The 21,363-nt window shown below is 35.2% G+C and overlaps 1 protein-coding gene across 4 annotated transcripts in view; it reads right to left on the bottom strand.

Annotated features, from left to right (window-relative positions):
* Positions 1 to 21,363, bottom strand: part of TPR (translocated promoter region, nuclear basket protein) — a 42,088-nt gene that overhangs the window by 16,718 nt on the left and 4,007 nt on the right. For 3 of the 4 annotated variants that reach the window (XM_075507811.1, XM_075507808.1, XM_075507810.1), the window contains exons 5-34: positions 20,910 to 21,013; positions 20,068 to 20,232; positions 19,231 to 19,323; positions 19,025 to 19,105; positions 17,456 to 17,543; positions 16,790 to 16,930; positions 15,847 to 15,938; positions 14,797 to 14,994; positions 14,204 to 14,311; positions 13,445 to 13,671; positions 12,576 to 12,739; positions 12,042 to 12,181; positions 11,808 to 11,956; positions 11,340 to 11,502; positions 10,769 to 10,903; positions 9,883 to 10,023; positions 9,545 to 9,713; positions 8,866 to 9,032; positions 7,724 to 7,876; positions 6,891 to 7,007; positions 5,631 to 5,834; positions 5,357 to 5,541; positions 4,763 to 4,910; positions 4,224 to 4,361; positions 3,368 to 3,499; positions 2,972 to 3,102; positions 2,386 to 2,596; positions 1,865 to 2,011; positions 1,227 to 1,425; positions 311 to 516 (exon numbers count right to left, since the gene is read on the bottom strand). In XM_075507811.1, coding sequence (XP_075363926.1) covers positions 311 to 516; positions 1,227 to 1,425; positions 1,865 to 2,011; positions 2,386 to 2,596; positions 2,972 to 3,102; positions 3,368 to 3,499; positions 4,224 to 4,361; positions 4,763 to 4,910; positions 5,357 to 5,541; positions 5,631 to 5,834; positions 6,891 to 7,007; positions 7,724 to 7,876; positions 8,866 to 9,032; positions 9,545 to 9,713; positions 9,883 to 10,023; positions 10,769 to 10,903; positions 11,340 to 11,502; positions 11,808 to 11,956; positions 12,042 to 12,181; positions 12,576 to 12,739; positions 13,445 to 13,671; positions 14,204 to 14,311; positions 14,797 to 14,994; positions 15,847 to 15,938; positions 16,790 to 16,930; positions 17,456 to 17,543; positions 19,025 to 19,105; positions 19,231 to 19,323; positions 20,068 to 20,232; positions 20,910 to 21,013 — 4,496 coding nt within the window. The remainder of the gene's footprint in view (positions 1 to 310; positions 517 to 1,226; positions 1,426 to 1,864; positions 2,012 to 2,385; positions 2,597 to 2,971; positions 3,103 to 3,367; positions 3,500 to 4,223; positions 4,362 to 4,762; positions 4,911 to 5,356; positions 5,542 to 5,630; positions 5,835 to 6,890; positions 7,008 to 7,723; positions 7,877 to 8,865; positions 9,033 to 9,544; positions 9,714 to 9,882; positions 10,024 to 10,768; positions 10,904 to 11,339; positions 11,503 to 11,807; positions 11,957 to 12,041; positions 12,182 to 12,575; positions 12,740 to 13,444; positions 13,672 to 14,203; positions 14,312 to 14,796; positions 14,995 to 15,846; positions 15,939 to 16,789; positions 16,931 to 17,455; positions 17,544 to 19,024; positions 19,106 to 19,230; positions 19,324 to 20,067; positions 20,233 to 20,909; positions 21,014 to 21,363) is intronic. The other variant, XM_075507812.1, reaches the window with a different exon arrangement.

Raw genomic sequence — 21,363 nt, 5'->3', positions numbered from 1 at the left:
AATCCTTACTAAAGCCAAAACCAGGGGACAGTGGAACTTGAATAGCACACAGTTTGTTGGGCTCATTGACATTTTTTATTTTTCTTTTTCTAAAGTGTAGGATTCCTATGACAAGAATTTCCATCTGCTATTTACAATGTTTAGAAAAAACACCTTCATGTAAAGTAGTCCTGAGTATTAACTACTGTATACACAAAACCAAACCAAGTTGGACAACAGTGCTCATACTGACAGCTGTTGTTCTTGTTCAGTCATGAGACATGCAAGCTATTTATTTCCTCTCACACGGCTAGCTAAAAGGATTTTGTACCTTATTTGTAGACTCTGGTGGCTCGTCTCGCTGTTCATGGTGTCGCTCCTGCTGCTCTCTAAGCTCTCTTTCCAGACGGCAGATTCGACCTTCATACTGTGATTTGAGTGCACTCATCCGCACCTCCAATTCAGTCTTCTGCTCTTCTAATGAACTGCTCTTTTGCTTCCACTCTTCATTTTCTTTTGTTAGCTGTTCTTTCGTACCTAATTGAATAGGAAAGAATTCAGTCTTGCCACTGTAAAGCTGCCTACTAACTTCTTTGCATGCTGAATACCTGTCTGTTTTAATAGGTTACTGAAGTATTTTTAAATCTTAAAAACGTTAAGCAATCAAAGGAGCTCTCAGAGGTAATTTTAACTTTCACATGCCATTTTTCTATTTAACTGCAATAAAATAAAAATAAATTAAAAATATAAAAATATATCATAAATATATATAAATAAAAAATTAAATAAAGAAGTAGTCACAACAGAACAAGATGTTTTCAGCAAGCTCTTACACCATCACTCCTCTCAACGTCAACTGAAAATAGAGGAGGCAGTATGTTTTGCACCTGTACACTTAGGGAAGGCAAGAGGGAACAAGAGAATTACCCGAGTTATTAGTAGGGTCAATCTGCTCTAATCAACAAAAGGATAAAAAAATGGGGCTTACCACATTGGCTGGCCAAAACTAAGCAAAACTTTTTTTACCTCCAGTGTACAGCTAGTTATATACTTTTATCATCTCCTGAAGGAATTAAAATTTAAGTTTTAGAACAATTCCCGTAACATCTAATCTAGAAAAAACTTTTAAGTAAAATATGAAGTAGGCTGTATTTTCCTAAGCATCCTGTCTAAATGCTTTTCCATAGGAATAATCAAAAACCCAAATAGAAGACGACACTTTAAGGACAGAAAAAATATTCTAATACCAGCTAACTGTGCAATTTTCTGCTTGGCTGCAAGCAAGGTCTTCCTAGTTTTCTCTTCCTTCTCAGTGATCTGTTGCCTGAGCTGTTCTTCCTGCGTAGTCTTCTCTTGCAGATCTTGATGAAAACGAGCAAGTTCTGACTGCAGCTGTGTTATCTGCTCCTGAAGATTTCTAACTTCAGTTTCCTTTTCTGCTATAGTCTAGAGAGAGAGAGAGATTGCAGCTGTTGGTCATAACCAGCTACTTTGGCAAATATATAGCCTAACAAGCTCCAAGGACCTAATATTAGCTGGCCACTGTATTAAGGTTAAAAAGCCTAATCAACAACAGAGGAGTTCAGTCCTCTCTGAGTGCAATAGTTGAGAGAATAGCATTCTCTTTCCCACTTATTTATTCCAAGAAACAGCATGAGACACACTAGACACAGGATTTAAACCAGGTTTAAGGTCCCTCTTTCCCAACAAGAAAGAGGCACAAATAGGTCACTTCACATATTTCTGTGCATACATGCACACGTGCATACACACACACACCCAGAAAAACACCCTCACATTCTTCACAGTTATGCATTTAAGATTGCAGTAGAGTACAGTACTCTGAAACTGTTCACTGTTCTTACCTTGTTCACTCTGTTCTTACCTTTTGTAAACTTTCAACCTGAGTCTCCAAAGCCTTTGTCTTCACTTCAGCTTGACTGAGAGTGTCTTTCAGGTCTTGTACTTCCTGGACAGAAACTTGTTGTTCTTCTTGTTCTACAAAAGGCTGAGTTGATGCTTTGGCAACCATCTGAAATATGTCAAGTGGTATCACGCTAAAGGGTACTATCTGATTAGAATGTCATTACTTTCACAAGTTGTTTCTGCATGCAAACCAATCGTTTAAAAAGTTCTGGGCAAACCCCAGGAATTCTAATGAATGCTAAAGTTCCGTTAAGAATACTGCAAAGTATTAAGTGATATGCAGCTCATGCTTTGTGGCAGTTTAAGCTAACAGCAGAATAAACAATGTAATTTTCTGCTTTCCTCTTCACAGATAAGTATTCACACAGTATTATACTAAGGGAACGTGAAGATCATCAGCTAGATTATGCATGACTCTAGATGAAAACATACAGGTTTTTTTATAGATTTTCTTTGCAAACAAAGAAAAAGCATATCTACCTTATCATGCTGTGCTTTTAGCTCCTCATATTGAGTCTTGTACCTGCGCCCAATTTTCTTGACTTGTGTTATAGTTTTCACTTTTTCTTGTATGTCAGCCACTTTAGCATCTACTTCTTTCTGCAAAGTGTCCTTTTCCGTTCTTATTTTAGTTACTTCATCCTTCAGGCTCTGAACAAGATTCTGGCTCGTAGTCAAGGATGCATTAGTTCTAAATAACAAGAAATTGGAGGAACATGCAAAAATGAGATGTTTGAAATTGAGCAATATTGAAATGTATTGATTTTTATGTAATATCAGAGGCATTATCTGTAGTGAATTATGTTTTCTAGGACTTTGCAATACAAATGAGTATTTATAGAATACAAATTATTCTACAATACATTAGTTTAGAATAAGTTCAGCTAAAAGACAGCTTCCAAAACAATTCTCACTTCATTTTATCTGCATATTATCAACTTACAGTAAGAATATCAAAGGTTTCATAGTTATATGGAGACAGTTAAGTAGTCACAGTTCCAGATACAGCTTTATTTAAAATATTTTGCTTTGCACAAAACTTTTTACTGATTGACTTATACCACACCTGGCTACTTCTGCTTTAAGCCTGCCTGTTTCTTCACTCATTTGTTGTATACGCTTGGTGTTTGCCTCCTTCTCTGAAAGCAGCTTCCGATACTCTTCAAGATCAGTGTCCTTCTGTTGACTCAGTAAGTGCTGAAAGGTTGAGAAAATAGTTTGCATTTTCGTAAGATGATTATACAGTTATAGCCAGGAAATCTCTTTGAATTAGAGCTACTGCTTTCACATTTTGATTTGGAATGCCTGTGAATTAGAATAGCCTATTTTGAAGCTGCATAAACAACGCTTTATAATTCAAATACGTTTCACAGTTTGTTGTTGCTTTTCAGAAGTTTTGGAACTTTTTTTTAGTTCTTTTTTTTTTTTTTCCACAACACCTTTGAAAACATGCATTCCCCACCTGGGTCCGGGCTTTCCAGCGTTTAACATCTTCTTCCAACAACTTCTTCTCTGCCTGCAACATTCCACTTTTCTCACTCAGTTCAGCATTAGACTCTTGTAGAGGTAGAATGTCTGCCTCAAGCTTGCGTACCTGAAAAAAAACAAAATTGGGGATTAAACTCTCTGAATCTTAGGAGACTGAAGGTAATGGAATATGGTAGGCCTTGAACAATAATGCTAACAGGGACAGAGAGAGGAAAACCAACACCCTCAAGAAGCCACGATACAGCTTCTTTTCCAACTCTCTGCCTTTCAGTGGCCAGCTGGGGGCAGGGAGAAGGACAAGGAGCAAGAGCAGGGGATGATCCTACAGAGAGGGAAAAAAAAATATAGGTACAACTTCACAATCTTAGATTCTCACTCTTTGGACTTTAGTACAGGAAACAGATTATTAATTACATGTTAGAAGCCAAGCAAGACTGTACTGGATTCCATTAAAATAACTGGTGTGTAGAAACGGGAAGAGGCGTGTATTTCCATTTTAAACTCTTGATAAAGCTGTGCTCTGCTTTATATGTATTTCTGTGCCATTCTTCATTTATCTGATGATAATATCTGTGGTTACTGGTATATCTCTAGCCAAGGATAAATGCTGGTATTCAGTTTCATTTAAACAAAACTGAACTTTTACCTTTCCAATATTCTAGGTGGACCAATGTCTTCTAAACTTCTAACTGGAAAGTGTCCTCATTTGTATGACGTAAAGGAATAATCACAATCTAAATCATGTATTTATTGTAGTTAGCAATGGTATATCCAGATGTTAATTCATCAACTTGAACATCTGAAAAATTTATGTGAACCTCAGTACTAACCTTTGCTTGGATTTGTTGGAGCTCTTGTTCTAGCCTCTCCTTCTCTTCTCTTAGCATCTTGTTGGTTTCTATCAGTACATTCATGGTCTCAGTTTTCTTCATTAATTCTTCATGCTGTGCAATGGTTTTTGCTGTTACCTTTTGAAAAGATTTAACTCAGTCATCTGTTTTGCTTGCACATGCATATATACTTACCTGGATCTGGCATAACACCATCTTGGAAAGCTATCATGGCATTCATTATGTCACATGTACATTCAAAACAAATATCGCTTAAGAAATCAGAGATGGGGGGGGGGGGGGGGGGAAGAGAGACATTATCTTTATTTTCCTTATTTATGTGATTTTGGAATTGCCACACTGCTTCACAGGACTCAGAACAACTCCCTCCATTTGGCTATACAGCAACCTCAGTTTAAAAGCTCCCGATTCTTCCAAAACTCTTCATTTTTGGGCACAGGCAGCAGAGACAAAGAGTAGAACATAGAGAACAGCCCTCTCTACTTATTGAAATCATAACCAATAATATCCAACCATACCTGCACCTTCTCTCTCTCAGCATTGAGACTGTCCTGCAGTTCCTGGAGTTCCCTTTCCAGGTGCTCCACTCTCTGACGGTAACGCAAACTCTCCACCTGGGCCACCTCAAATCTAGTTTCTGCAATCTCCTTTTCTCGACGTATAAATCTGCAATAAGAAAATGAACAAAGCATCATGTCAATAAAAATGCAAGACAAAGCATTTTAAGTTGAAGCATCTTATATCTGAAAGTCTACTGAGTATGGAAATTGGTTCAAAAAGATCAAATATAAAATCCTAGATAAAAATTCTTGAAAATCTACATAAAGTCCCTAAAAACCACAATAAGAAAAAAATCACCTCTATGAAACTTTCTTGCCAATCACATTTGCTAAAATTTGATCTAGCTTCCTGTCATAATTGACTCACACTTTTTTCCTAGGAGTAGAAAGAAATCTCCTCTATTAGGTACTGATACAGAACGACCACCTCCTACCTAGCAAAAAAGTGCTTAAATTTTATACATTATCCTTCAAATATAAAGTAATACAGAACTATTTAATTTGTCAACTAATTTATAACCACTGAGAGAAGGAGCCCAAAGCTAAATTTACCTAAGAATTTCTAAGATTTGTTCCTGGGATTTGCCTTCCTCATTGAGAGAAACATTCACCGCAGTTGGCACAGCTTCTTTCATAGAGGTCACCATCTTATCACTCAGACTTTCCAGCTGTTCATGTAATAATCGATTTTGTTTTTCCAAATCTTCACAGCGGGATGCAAGTTTTGAAGCTTCATCCTACAACAAAATTGTTCAATGGCTGTGAATTCTGTGGCTGAATGTCTGTTAACTGAAAAACCCCACTGAAACCCTAAAAACAATCATACCTTGATCATTCTCTCTCTCTCTTCCCAGGAGGCTTTGCACTCTAACAATTCAGACTCAGCTTTCTGAGCAGCTTCCTCTAGCTGCTGCCTTACTGCTGCATTCTTGGCAACTTGTTCTTTAATAGCCTGTAATGCTTCAACATCAGCAGCATGAAGCATTAATTCCCGTTCATATTTATTTTGAGCTTCAGAAGCCATCTTTGCCTGCAGAAAAAAACCCCACAGATTGTTACCTTTAATGTTGTATCTTTGGTATGTACAAAGGGATTCTCAAATTCTAGACAAAATCAGTAACTACTGCTCAAAATCACTGGCCAAAACCTTTATCATTCTCAAAAAAAAAGATAAGCTTAGTATGGTTCCCTTAAAGAAATTATTATTTTTTTAAAAATCTAGAATTTGAAATAATTTTCTTTGAGTAGCCAGAAGGAGGACGCACTCTCTCTAGTTACTCTACAATCAAACCTCTTGCTATAGATTCTGCAGGGATAACAGGCAGATATTAGTCTAAGTACATCCACTGGCTACTTCTACATGTGAATGAGCAAAGATATTTACTGCATGAAGTTAAAAAGCTAAGGACAGACTATGGTCATAGTATTAGCTGAAAAAAATGGAAATGCCCATCTACTAAATTTTGGGTTGAATTAAACAACAGCCAAAAGTTTTTCTACATCCTTTACACCAGCCAGTGTTGCTGAAATTATCACCTGCAGAAAAGCAGTTTTCCTTTAAGTAACAGCTGGTAACAAGACAATCTTATCAGGTCCTGCTAAATACTATATTGCCCCACAGTTTTAAAAGATGACAATTACGTTTCAGGTTAGAAAGATATTGTCTTCTTGTGAGAGTTCAGTTTTCTTTTTTGCTCTCCCCTCAGGAGAGTGATGTAGAAATTCATTAAGAACAGTTAATTACATTCCCCAATCAATTTTTTTTACATAATGAAACAAACCTTAGAAACAGTAATCCATCTTCTGTTGTTTTCTTAAACATAACACAAACTGTGCTTGCAGTACAACTTTATATTCAAAGTCAGTTTAGTCGATATTACCACAGTGTTTGATCCGGTAGAAAAATGAAGCACTAAATAAGCAGCTGTTCACAAAATAGAGAAAGTGCTCTTACAGCGCTTTTCTTGCCTCCACAAGTCTCTGATTAGCAGCACTACCTTTAAAAAAACGTTTTGAGTTCAACTGAAAACCAATTAACATTACGTTTACTACCTCTGGCTAAAATAGGCAAATACTACAAACATACTTGCTCCTGGCAGTCACGTCTGGCTTGTTGTTCATTATTTAGAGCTGTGCTGGCTCTCTGAAGAGCTTCCTGAACTTCTGATTGCACAGTTGACAGACTCTTCTTTAGTTCTGATAGCTATAGTGATGGGGAAGGGGGGGAACAACAACAACAACAAAAAAACAAGAACAAATCCAAGACTAAATGGCAAAGTATTTTACAGAGTATTGAACACAACAAGGCTCTGAACGTAGACAGTCATGAATAATATAGAACCAAAGATCGTTACTTTATTTATTTTTTTTAATACTAATTTTAATGTAAAGAGAAATACTTTCAAGATTTTGACTTATTAATATACAGAGGTTTCTCCTGGTAAAAATATATTACTGTTCTTTCAGAGTCAGGCCTGCAGTAATTCTAGTTGCAGTCATCTTGCTTCTTTCAACCCCAATAAAAGTCCAAATATAAACCACACAAATAAGGGCACAGGCCACTCTGGTTTTAAGATACGTGCATGCTACAAATTTGGTTTTGGCTCATGTTCCAAAAAGGGTTTTCTGAAACCTTTCTCAAAAGCTTTTACACATGTTTTCCTGCAAACAGTGCTCAAAGTTCAGGACGACAGTGACAGCTTTAAATACACAATCACTCTAACAAAGTGATAAGGTTAATGTACTAGTCATGTTTGGAAACCTCTCAAATTTAGTTAGCCTTTTGTACATCCTGAAAGATTTAGTTTTGGACACTATATTATACTATGAAAACAAATTGAAGTTTAGGGAGGTATGCAAAAGCACATTCTTGTGGACTCTCTGCAAGGGAGTTTAAGACAGGGGGCATTCAGTGCATACCTGTTGTTCCATATTCTCCACAGCTTTACGCTTCTCCTCTTGCAGTTCTTGCTTTTCTTTCTCTGACTCCATCAGCTTCTTTTCTAGCTGTGCTTGATACTCTGAAGACTCCTTCAGACGAGCTTCAACTGTTGCACGAACTTCCTCTGTCACCTTCATTAAAATCCATCATAAGAGATCAAGTTTTTTTCCTTTAAATATGGCATACTGATGTGAAAACAGTATTTTATTAACAATTTAAAGCCAGAATAGGTATTCTCAACATCTCATTTAGAACAACACTGAAAATGTGGAAAATCACAAATAGCATTGAAATTTTTCTCTTTTTTTATTTCCCTTCAAAGCTGCAATACCTCATGAAGTACATCTAAGAACAGTTTTAGGTGACTGCACTCAAGAGTGCAGCAGCTAGCACATCCTTCTATTACACACTAAAGTCTGCAATACTGTTAAAGCATATCAAGCCACAATGAAGTTTTTACATAACAGAACACAGACAGGCAGAGAACTTGGATACCAGCACAAACAGCACACCATCATCTACTGATGCTGTAACTTCAGTAGAAAAAATGAGAATTTTGTTTCCCCAATCTATCTTACTTTGATATGCTGAACAGCTTGGAAGAACAGGCTTTGTTTGCTATTAACATGGTGGAGTATATAACAGACTGGGAAGTAGTTCTGAAGCTTTTCCCATGAATACCACATAGTGTTCTTTTGCATCACTGAAGACCTTACTAATGCAGAAGATGTGAATTTAACTGCTTTTGATTGAGAGCTAATTAATATTTTTAATCATTGATCACAGGGTTATAAGGAAGAGTTTTTAAAAGTCAATTCCCCTCTTCTGAAGGAAAACACTGGCTGAGTACAGCTTTGAGTCAAATTTATAACTCAACATTTTGAAAATATGCTGCAAAAAGGTTTAATATTTCCATGATTAAAAGTGTTTTTAATAAAGTTATCTAAAATATGGTCTTATTACATTATATTCTAATGCCTTCTAAACTAACTTCAGGTTTTTTGCAATTCCTGCCATAATCCTACAGACTGTACTGTAGTACCAAAAAAAAAAACCCCAACTAAAAAAATATCTTTCATTTTGTTTGTTTTTCCTCTAATAAACAATGGTAACTACTTACTTGTTTTTCCTTATTAAGGGATTCCTCTAGACTAAGAACCATGGCCCTGTACTGTTCCACATTACTAGAACTAGTCTTGAGTCGTTCTCTCAGGTCATTAACTTGTTCGTCAGCTTGTCTTAGTCGACTTACAAGATCATCCACATCTTCATTTGTACTAGGCTGACCTATAATATTAGAACACATTCATTAACCGATGAAGTTTAATTCAGTTTTTTTAAACCACTGTTCTGTTGAAAAACTGAAGTCTTTTTAGGATAATAACATGGAAAAAACAGTCACCCTCACAAAACTTCCCCAAATAAAATTGTCAGCCCTAACCAAAATAGTAGCTTACAATAAACATTGTTGATTCAGACAAAAACCCCCTTATTTAAAAATGCTATTAAAATATTTAAAAATAAATAACCTAAAAGACTTAAGTTCTTTCAAATAAAAATAAAAGGGATCTTTTAATAAGTTTGCCTTTATTTTTCCCCTTTGTCAAAGACTGCTTGGACATTAATTTTACTTAAAAAAATCATCCTGGTTATCATTTGTTTGAATATGTTATTGTAATAATGAAGAGGTTTACTATTTAGTGTACTGTCCTGCTAATTCTAAATTATTATGAATTTTACCATTCTGCAGACAGCAACGGTTAACATAAAGAGAAATTCAATGTAGAAAAGCATCTTACCTTTCCCTGGAGCCCTCTGTGATGACTGAAATGCTAGCTGAGCCTCCGTATTGTTAAGCTGCTGTTTCAACATCGCAGTTTCTTTCTGGGCATTCTTTAAAAGTTCCTTTGTGTTAATGTGACGGTTTGTCTCAGTCTCGAGTTGCCTCTTAAGATCCAGGATATGAACCTGAAAACACAAGGTTCTTAAACTTGTAATTATTCACAAACAGCCCAAAGACCAAGTATGTTTATAAATTACACATATGAAAAACAATGCACTGTAAGCTGGCAGAAGCCATGCAACTGTGGCTTTATTTTCACTAAAACAAGTTTAGCACATTTATAATTATACTTACCTCTTGATTTTTGGTAAGGGAATGTCTTTGTTCCACCTCACTTTCTAGTTTCTTCTTCAGCTGAGATATCTCACGCTCTAGCTTTTCTATCTGATTACTGAGTCTTTGTTTTGTTTCTGTCTCAGACCTCTCCAGTATTCCCTGATAAAAGAGCATAATACACTATGCTTACAATACATTTTAATAATTTTCTTCTGAATTACAGCAGTACTTCATACAAAGTTGTCACAACACTTCTCCCATCCACAAAATAATTACTGCAGGGAGTGAGCAATAATACGTAGATACAGGAAATTATGAAAAGTAGCACTTACAATGTATGACTTATTAAAAAAATCTTTTAAAACTAATGATACAGTAAGTATTAGAAGAAATTCTCTTATCTGAGTCTAATTCCAGAGATTAAAAAAAACCAAAAGATCTACCACAGAAATAGAATTCAGTCCCATGACAAAAGGCGCAACCTTAAATATTCATGCTCTAACAGTCAATATACCTTATAATAGAAGATCTAAACAATAGGAAAATAAACTACCAAGGCAGGCACTGGTAAATTGTGCTATCAAAAATTAACATACAGATTTTTTCCTTTCACTTTGTTTCATGTGTTTTGGTTCCATTTTATTGTGAAAACCCTTCTCATCAACTCAAAATTCTCATGACTTTGCCCATGTAAATAACAGAGCATCATAATTTAGGAGAGTAATAACAAACTTGCTTGAACAAATTACTCAAGTATTTTATGTTCAGTGTCAATTTGTAACCCAAAAAAAAAAAAATCCACTTTAAGACCCAATCCCATGACTGTTGAAGTCTATTTCGATGGTTATTTATTGAAAACTCTGAAAGACAGATCAGACTTAGACATATGAATAATACCACATACCTGAATAGTTCGCAAATTAGTAAGCAGCAAGTTCTGTCCTCTTTGTTCAGCTAATAAAGACTCACGTTGCTGAGTCAAACGCACATCTGACATCTTCAAGATATCTTTCTCTTTTTTTAAGTTTTCTGCTCTCACCTTTAAGACAGCAAATAACAGGAACTTTGTTATCAATCTCAAATCTGTCCATTAATTTTAATTTGGACAATATTATTTTTATGAGCACTTAATACTATTTTTAAAAAAGGCTTTTAAGATTACAGATTGTGAATTAAAATTCATGCAAATTAAGCCAAGAACAGTAAGAACACAACTGTTTGACTAATATTCTGTTTTCTCTGTAAACTGAAACATCTTTGGAATGTTGTTCCATCTTCACTCAGTACTTGAGATACGTTGCGGAATGTTACAAATGCATGCACTAAACGTACATGCACACAAGCTTTTACAAATTTAATAGCTGATGCACTCAAAAAGCCACACGTTCAAGTTCTGACAGCTTTCAAGATAATCCTAAGAAAAACTCTTGTGCTAACTTGGAATATCTAGGATCATAATACACCCTATTACTAACCTCTGCCACTGCCAGTTTTTCATTAGCTCCCCTGAGGTCTTGAGTCATAGTGTTAATTATCTGTTCTTGCTTCTGAGTTGTTGCTGTGAGTTTCTGGGTTCTTTCATGCAGAGATGTTATTTCTCGACGATAGCCTTCAACATTATCCTGCAGCATTTCATAACTTCACACGGAACAACAAAGCAAAGTATATGTTTGCCACATTAAATTGTTTAATTGCAAGAGGTGTACATACACAGCTATACGTTTCACGTTCTTGTGCGTCAGTTTTCACATATGTGGCTCACTCAACTAGAAGGTATATTCTTGATCCCACCTTCACTTTGTGTTCTTTAACAGAATAGACAATATTAAACTGGCAACTCTTCCTGAGTGAACGATATCAAGCAGTCAACATGATTCTATTGACAGAGAACACATACATACGGCAATGAAATGAAATGAAAAGAAATTAAATAGCTGATTTACCGTTTGGAGGCAAACTCCAGCTGTGTGGATATCTTTGCATTTTGTGACCTCAAGTCTGTGACCTGCTCCTGAAGCTTTTCATTTTGTTCATTCAGCAATTTGTCATTCTCTGCCTTTTCTTTTTTATAGTTCTCAAAAACTTCCTGCAACTACATCAAAGAACAGACATTAAAATGCTTACAAAAGTAAAAAGAAATAGTGATAGCTTTCTACAGTGTTTATTGAAAAATATACCTGCTTAAGTGCAGCCTTAGCCTCCACAGTCTCCACTGACTCAGTCATTGACACTGGAGCAGGAGTTGACATGGCCTGAGGTAAATTTGGGCGCTTTGGAGTAGATGTAAGAGAAATCTCCTCTGGTAATAGACCTGAAGCTAAAAAAAGATAAAGGGGATTTTAAAGGCGACAATTGAATGAATGCTTGCCAAAGCAGAACATCATATAACCACACTGAAATACGGCTAAAAACAATTCTGTATTGCTAGGAAAGTCTTGGGCTCTCCTGAGCAACTCATTCTTTATACCTACAATATGCTACCAGAACACACGTAGTCACCACTACATCTCGGTCATTATGTAGCAAGTTATTACACTGTAAAAATAAAATCATGTGTCTAAATCCGAATTCATGGGTTTTCCAGTAAGTAAGGGTAAAAGTTGAATACCAGATTAACAGAAGTTACTAGTACTATTACAGCACCGTTACTGAAAACTCATAACAAATGGCAACTTCATTTTTTTAAAATGGTGCAGAAATGTGAAGCTTACCTTGCAAAGGAATGATAGCTCCTGTGGTCTGTGCCAACAATATGCGGAACATATCACGCTGACGAACTATAGACTCAACAAGCTGCAACTGATGATGACGTGATTCACGCAGTTTTTCTAGCTCATTGAGAGCTTCCTCAAGCTGACTCTGAAGCTCAGAAATTCTGAAAACAACAACAGTTATTTTCAGTAACATACACAGCGAGGCATACCAAGATGACACAACCCTTACATTTTGTCACAAGTCCTTCAGTGTACATTTACTGCATCTTTGAAAGTTAAGCAACTTTTTTGAGCAAACTTATAGAAAAATTTGCCTTTGGGCTTGCCATTTTGTAAATGACAAAGAAAGTAGGCCTCTTCCATCAAAAGCAGAACAGAGGTAATTCTGTTCATGTGAATAACTTCAAACAACAGTCAGTAGCATAAACAGAGAATCAGGCTAAGAACTTCTAATACAGAATTACATTATCTGTGGGCTTTACAGCTAGTGAATTAGATATGCACATAATCAGGTTTTTTGTTCAGCTAACAGGAATGAAAACTTATCTTTCTTTTTCGAAAAACAGCTCTGTTGTGTGAAAACACATTCACTAAAGGATGGACAATTATTTTTACTTTGGATTTTGACGAGAGGACCTATTACAAGTTATATAACTATAAAGCCATTTTAATCTAAAACTGAAGACAATGTTTCTTAATAACAATTTGCCTTTATAAATTACATAGCTGCTCATGAATATATGAGCACTTACATATGCATAGGCACACAATTAATACAGATGAGAAGCAAAAAACTGAAGAGTGTTTGAATAAATCCCTATTACTACTCAGTATAAACAGTTTACGAGAAGGAACAGATAATTTACTTAGATGACGTTGTTTCTTGCTCCTCTTTTTCTCTAGCCTCTCCCAGCTCCCGAAGAGCCACCAAGAGACGCTGATTCTGCTGCTGAAGTTCTTCAATATTTCTGTAAGAGACTAGATGTTGAGATATCACTTCAGAAGAGCTACTGATGTCAGCAGAGCTCACTTCTTCATCACGAATCACATGATTGCCTCTAGCTTCTTCAAGTTCCATTAAAAGCACACGAATCTGAAAGAGAACATTCTAGCATAAGACATGCACACATTCAGAAGTTCATTCTGAAAAACAATATGTTAGAAATAAAATACTTGGAAATTAAGTGAATTTTTTCCTACAACATACAAACTATTACAGTCAATTAATACTTGCAAGATAATTACATTATAGAAAATAGTTTGACAAAAAGGAAACACATCAAAATCAGAAGTAGATATTCTGGGTTCACTTCTGTGAACAGATCACAGGACATTCCAGTCAAACAAAGAAGTTATACATACGAGTTTTCCATGTTAGATGTTTAACAATATTATCCTAAAGCAGCATCACTCCTATCCAGCTAAACTTATTCTAATTTTGTAAGCAGAAATGTAAATATCACATTTTCCTAAGGAGAAGCTTTCAACATCACTAAGGCTCTTACAACAACCAAAACATACATGACTGTGGCTGAACACAACTTCCAAGTAAACTTCAGAAACACAGCACCATATTAATAAATTAATTGCAAATAGTACATTTAACCATAGCAACATTTATTCACCTGCTGTGAAAGGTCTTTTACTTGTATTTCCAGTCTCTGGTTTTCTCTTTCAAGCAGAGAGGCATGCTTATTGGCTTTATCAGCATCCTCCTGCAATCGTTGGATTTCCTGCAAGCATACAAACATTAAGAAACACATACCAATTAAACTCAGGCACATCTCTTTCCAGAGACAAAGTAATTTAGAGATGCATGCCTTGTGAATCAAACTCTTCAAAGTTACACTCCAAAGGTTAAACTCCACATATTTAAGAATCAAAAGCCATGCTCTTTCGTGTTGTATTAGTGCATGTATTAAAATTAATGGGAAGAGGGCACCAAAGTCCAATTTTATTTCTTTGGACAAACAAATACTAATCTTTGTTTATAAAGAATTCTACTCTCAGAAACTCAGAGATTTTAAGTCAGCACATTTAAGCCTTCACTATAAAAAACTCTGAAAAATGTTGTTTCTAGAAAGTTCAACAGATATTTTCCCCACAATAAAAGTGGACTAAAAGATCAATTTTATACATTTACTAACAGTAATTAGGATTAAGGAATTAAAAATCCATTTTTTCCATAATTTTACATGCTCTTGTATTTTATACTGACCTTCATAGCTTGTTCAAGCTTTGCAGACAGACTAGCAACAGCTTTTTGGGAACGCTCAAATTCTTCACGCTGACGTTTTAAGATTGGTGCTTTGGCTTCTACTTCCTGCACTATTTCATCCAAATATTTATTGATTCTCTTATTCTCCAGCTTTTCCAAAAGCAACTGATCCTGAGTTTCTACATATGCGTTGTACAGCTGCAACAGAAGATTTTTTTTGTTTGTTTGTTTTTTTTTTTGTGGGTTTTTTTGTTTAGTGGGGTTTGTTTTTTTTTTAAAATGTTTGTCCACATGTATCAAAGAACCACTGGTAATTACATAATTCATACCTTAAGGCAGTATAATTTTATACAACTCTAAACTAATTAATTCAGAGAAACAAGTTGGATTTTTTAAAAAAATGTGTTTTTAGACTCATACCATGGCAAAGCAGTGATACCTATGAATTTAAAAATGGCAAACTTTTATAGTGCAACTGTATGCAATAAAAGAATTCTATGTAAAATGGACAAATCTTAAGCAAGTTTAAGACAACAGAAATATCAAAACTAGTATCACAAAACAAAGCAGCAAGCACAGAAGAAAGTAATTTAATGGCTGGACAGGATGACCAATAACAAGCAAAATTAAAATAATAATTGCCTAGAATATGTATGATCTATCATTACGTTAATTTTTTCTGCAAGTATAAGCCAAATGCGCAGCAGTACCAACTAAAAATTTATGTAAATAAGGGAAAAAAAAAGCTCCTGCCAAAAATGCATACAGAAAATAAGTTTATGTACACACAAAAAAACACATTTCAGAAAAAGAACCAAAAGACCCTACAAATGTTTTCATCTACTGAAGAAAAACTGTAAGGTATGTTGAAAAAAATCCCAATAACTTAGCTAGTAAAGTCTGCCTCAAATGCATGAAAAGATTTCATCGACTTCAGTCAGGCATTATACCAAGTCCCAAACAGTGAATGAGGTCTGCACCCTTATATTATTAACGTCTTTCTGTTGGCATTTCAAGGGCCTTGAAATTGAAGAGTTTCTTCTCACTCACCTCAGTTAATTTCATTCCAGGCTTGACTACTTTAGCTACTGCTGCAGCAGTGGGAGACATAGCTGCCAGTTCCTCCTCAGACAATATGGCTCCTGAAGACATAATCCCACCAATTACCATTAAAAAGCTGCAATAATTCCCATCATAAATATTCTTTATTAATATAAAGAAAGTCTTCACACACCTTTCTGCTTTATAACTAAATTACTATTTTAAGTCCTTAAAGTTGCTGGTTTAAGAGTTTTCTGTAATCTACATTATACATATACATGTGCAAGGGACTGATATTATATACAATATTCCATGTCATACATTATCAAGATCTCTGACTAATTTGAAATGCTGAAAAGCTTTTGCTATTAGACTATTATTTGCTATTATTTGCTATTTAGAAATTACCTATATGTAGCAAACAGACTCCCCTTTAACAAAAAAATTATAGAACTAGAACAGTCAATATTGAGCAAGATTTAATGTTAAATAGAAATTTAAGGACAGAGGTTTGCTTTCAATTACCTTTTTTTTTTTTTTTTTTAAGCGAAAAATAAGAATAGGTTATCAACCCCACTCCCCTCTCCAGAAAACCATTAAAAGCATGAGGATTCAGCCTTAAGGAACGGTTCCGCTCCCTTTTCTTTGAAAAGGTAAGTCAGATTAACAAAAGAACTTCAAAAACCATTTTGATAGAAATACATTTTCTGGTGGGGAAAAAAAATATCCTTTATAGACATATTTTATATACTTTATGTCTGTGTGTGTGTGCGTATATATATATATGCGCATATGAAAAAGCTTCTCAAATTCATGATTAGAAATGACCAAAGATGAATTAAGATTAATGCACTCACTTCCTATATAAAGTCAGCATAGTATTTTCATGCAAGACTAGTTACAATAGAAAGCCTGAGGCTTTATGTATTTTAGTTCCCAATGTGACCCCTACCTTTACGCTTTGTAGCAGACAGTAAATCATTAGCATTCTCCAGCTCCTTTTCCAGTTTACCGATCTTCTCTCTCAGTTCTTTTTCCATTACAGCTTTTGACTCTTCCACCTCAGTCAAATGCTCCTGGGTTGCTTTATTAGCTAAAATTAAATCAGACAAGCAGTTTATTGTGTTGCGGTTGTTTTAATTTTTTTCTTTTTTTAAAAAGACCAAAATTTGCATATGTACCTTAAATTTTACTTTAACTTTATATGATCTGCAGAAACTCATGCTGATAAGAAAACTCAGTAGCATGACAGAAGCATAACCTGCTGCCTATCACCTTTGCTTAGAAGAGGGCTAAAATATCAACTGTCCTTTTATCAGTGAAAAGGAATCTAAAATGAGAAACTAAAATGAAGACATATCTTGCAAAATTGGATTTTCTCATCAAATTCCAAAGTAAAATTCCAGGTATATTTGAAGATAGTTCCTCCTCACCCCCCCAAGTAAATTCAACTAGTCACATAAAATTTTTGTTACAAAGTGATTGACATTTCCACAATCCCAAAAGCCTAATGAAGTTCCTTTCATAAATGCTCAATACCTATTTTTCAATGCATCAAGGTAGTTACAAAGGAGCATAACTGTTCTGTTCCATCTGCGATTTCTCACTCACAGCTTACCTTCACCTGCTTCCTTCAGGAGCTTGTGCAGCTCTTCTACTGCTCCTGTCAGTTCATTGCTCTTTGCCTCTGAGTCATCAGCAGCACTCTAAATAAAAGCATTTTTTTTAACCTTTTACTACACAGTAATAGGAACTATATTTTTATAAAGAAACCTCAAACTGACCAAAAATTATGAACATGCAGTTTTTGAGTAAAATGCTAAAAGATTCACCTAAACTGGACAATTCTCTTTACACTTGGATTACGTCTCACTTTGATGCAAACTGCCCATCTGAGAGTAAGAAGTGTCAGACATTGACAAACCGAAATAAAATGTATGCCCTTTAGCTGCTTTATAGCTGGTGCTGGCTTTGTTCCTTCTCTTCATTACAGAAAATTTGGAGAAATGTTGAGTACTCAAAATTTTGATAATTCTGAAAAATTTGGTATTTTTAGGGAATCTTATATAAACAGTTTATGTTTCTTTGCTTCCAGTTAAGAGATCTCACAAGTGCAAGACTGTACAACACTTCAGCAATTCTGCAAGTCCATTAGAGATAACTGAAATAAAGTTGATTCAACTTTTGCTAATCAGCAAAGTCTCAGAATAGACTCCCACGGGAGGGCACTCAATCTCAATGCTTTTAATATCAGGTCAGATAAATATGTCAGCAGTTACAAATACATAGCAAATCCTATGTTAAGCAGAAGACAAACCTTTAAACCCCTTCAAATCAATGATTCTATAGTAAAAACATGAATGAATAGGAGTAAAAAAAAAAAACCAAAACAACCCAATCAAAACAAAACCAAATTAAAAGGTAAATGGTAGCGCATTATGCTCCAGAAAAGTTAGGTATTGACTTGCTGTTCAACAAAGGGACATCAGTTTACATCTAATCAGACAAAGTATTAATGTAGAACTCAGCATTAAGCAGGGTAGAATGTTTATGTGGGTATCTATGCAAGAAAACTCAGGAAACAGAACTCATTAACCTGTGAATCTAATATGCGTAAACTAAAGAGCAATGAGTTGTCCTCTTTAGCTGACTTTGCCTTAGTCAATACGCTACAGGATATTTTTCACTCTCTGAGCCAACAAAACAAACAAAAACTACTTGATTTTGGTGCTTATTTGACACAATACATGACATTCAGCTGTCTTAATCAGATCACTAACACTTGCAGTGTTATTTGAAATGAACTTCTACTAACCAAACTCAGAAAAATCTCTTGCATAGTCATATTTTACATACAAACCTTTACCTCCCAATACAACATTGTAAGACATAACCACATTCATGCAACATGAAGCCTCAAAACAGTGAGCATAAAATTACTATTTTCACTCCAGTTTTGCTCAATCTACAAAATGATCGAAGCAATGTAAGATTTCAAATGCTGCCTAAGACAGCAGCAAAGAAAACAATGTTTTGGATGTTTCAATGTTTTGCAATGGACTTTAGTCTTCCCCACATCCACACTTTGTGGAGAAAAAAAAACAGAACTGGCCTGCATTACATTTAATGCTAAGATTCAGCCCCAAGTAATACTAATATACGCTTATAACAGAATCAATAAACTCACCTTATACAAATTGGATAATTTTATGTGGGCATTCAGTTCATTGTGGAATCTTTCCTCCATACTAGCTTGCTGTTCTTTTGCCTAGTAAATTAAAGAAGAAACAGGGTAAGGGAGCATTCCACTATTTGTATTTCACACATTTTGTTTTTTTTTAATTTGTAAAAGCAACTGTAATGCTGTTTCACATATACTTCAAGTTGTCTTACCTCCTTCAGTTTATTCAAAAGGTCTTCCACATGCTTCTGAAGATTTTCATTTGACTGTTTTAAGCTGTTTACCTGTTCCTCCATTCTGGAAACCTGTTCAAAGAATAAATGAGAACGCCATGTATAAATTTGTCTTTCCAATCCAGTTTATCTTGGAAAATACCCATCTCATTGTTTTTTACTTTAAAAAACCCTAAAAGTTCCAGGAAGAGCAGAAATGGTTACATTTTCTAACAGTCTTTGCTCCCATGCATTCAGCTAAATGAAAAAGTGAGAGTCCCCAAACTGTTTCAGTTACGCATAACCAAATAAACCCACAAGCCTCAGTGGAGCTAAGTCCCACAGAAAACCTGACCAATTGTGACAGTTTAGTTAAAGAAACGGCTCAGGTACCCAAACAGAAGCTCACTGAAGCCGAGTATTTTCAAAATACAGCCATTGACTCTGCCATGTATTTTGTTGCAGGAAAACAAAAATATCATCACCCTGCTCTGCAAAGAATGTTAAGTCAGATCCTTCTGCCCCTTCGCCTTATTAAGAACTATATTCCCATACATTTTAATAACATTATACCATTATATAGCTTTGTTATCAGCAACTCCAAAATTTCTAGCTTACAATTAAAATCTTTGACTTTTCTATTCTAGATAACAGTAACTATACGTATTCCTTAAAAATCACAAGTTAAAAGAAAGAACACCTTATTAATTGCAAAATGTACTTTGTTTGTTTGTTTTTACTCAAATACAGTTATTAAAGTACTTGATTTTGTTTAATACAGTTAATCAGGAGGTATAATTTATAAGAAATGGCAAAAGCACTCAGTAATCACACTACCTCCTCCTTCTTGTTCTCCAGATTACATTTAAGCTCCAAGATTTCATTGCCTTTCTCCCTGGCAGTATGGAGAAGTTCATCTGTTTTGGCTTTCAACTCAGTGTTCAGCCACATGTTTTGATTCTGTAGTAGTTCTTTTTCTTGCTCCAACCTTTTCTCACGGTACTAAAATGAAAATTGCATAGTGTAATTGTACTGGTTCCACAGAAAAGAAAGCAGCTAATCAAAGTACTATGATCAGAGTAGGAGTAGCAAAAACATACTGTAATTTGGTAAATAGCACCAAATGACAGGCAGTGTTCCTTATTACATTGGTAATACTAACTTACCAGTCTCAAACTACAAGAACTTCTTGAAACTTGAGTTAGTTTCCTCAAAGTTTACATTAGCTGGGATCATTAACAAGACTAATATCTAGTTAAAGGAAATAAATTAAGATAGCAAAGTTTTCTTCCTTTCTCCTTTCCTCCTCTCTTTCAGCTCTTTATGGAGTTTATTCTGCCCACAGAGAAATGGTGCAGATTCACAAATAATTATTCTTCTCCTTTCTACCTGCCTTCCTGGACCTGGAGTCCTTCTTCCTAGTGGGTAGGAGCAGCCACCATTGCCACCAATGAGGCCTGGACATGCTTGCCCAACCTGATGCCCCCTTGCCTTCTATAAATATATGTCTCACTTCCACTCATAGCAACCATTTTTATAATAAAATACTTTGTTATAAATAACAGGAATACACTCGACCTACTTTCAAAGTCAATAATGACACAATGATGGTTACATCACATGTAAACAACTACTTATTACAACATTAACACATACTATGCATATGAAGTACTACTCACCTTCATGGAAACATCTGATGTTTGAAGTTCATCCAACTTTAACTGAAGTTTCACCTTTTCTGTGTTTGCTTCTGTGAGCTTTTCATTTAAGCGCTTAACATCCTCTGGAGGAGGGAGGGAAATCAGTGTTAAAAAAAGCTAATTGTATAACAGTTTTAATTACTCAGCCTAACTAAATTGTAAAGAATGGGAACAGGTAAGATACAATACAAGATATGACTGTATATTGTGCAATAAGACACTGTATAATATATGTTTTTACATCTACAAAACCAAGCATCAAACTGCTGTGTTTTTCTGCAATTAGCATGTAATTTCCTGCCCTGTTTCCGTTTCTCTAAACACTGCTTCCTGCTAATCCATTATTTGGTGCTGCCTATACAAACTGCATACTCCATACCAGTTCAATTGTTCAATCATGTCTCTTACTTAGCTAAATCATGTGAAGTATTTT

The sequence above is a fragment of the Mycteria americana genome, chromosome 7 (genome assembly GCF_035582795.1).
Source record: "Mycteria americana isolate JAX WOST 10 ecotype Jacksonville Zoo and Gardens chromosome 7, USCA_MyAme_1.0, whole genome shotgun sequence".
Taxonomy (NCBI): Eukaryota; Metazoa; Chordata; class Aves; order Ciconiiformes; family Ciconiidae; genus Mycteria; species Mycteria americana.
Note: the sequence above shows the minus strand (reverse complement) of the source record. Positions and strands in the feature narration are given on the sequence as shown.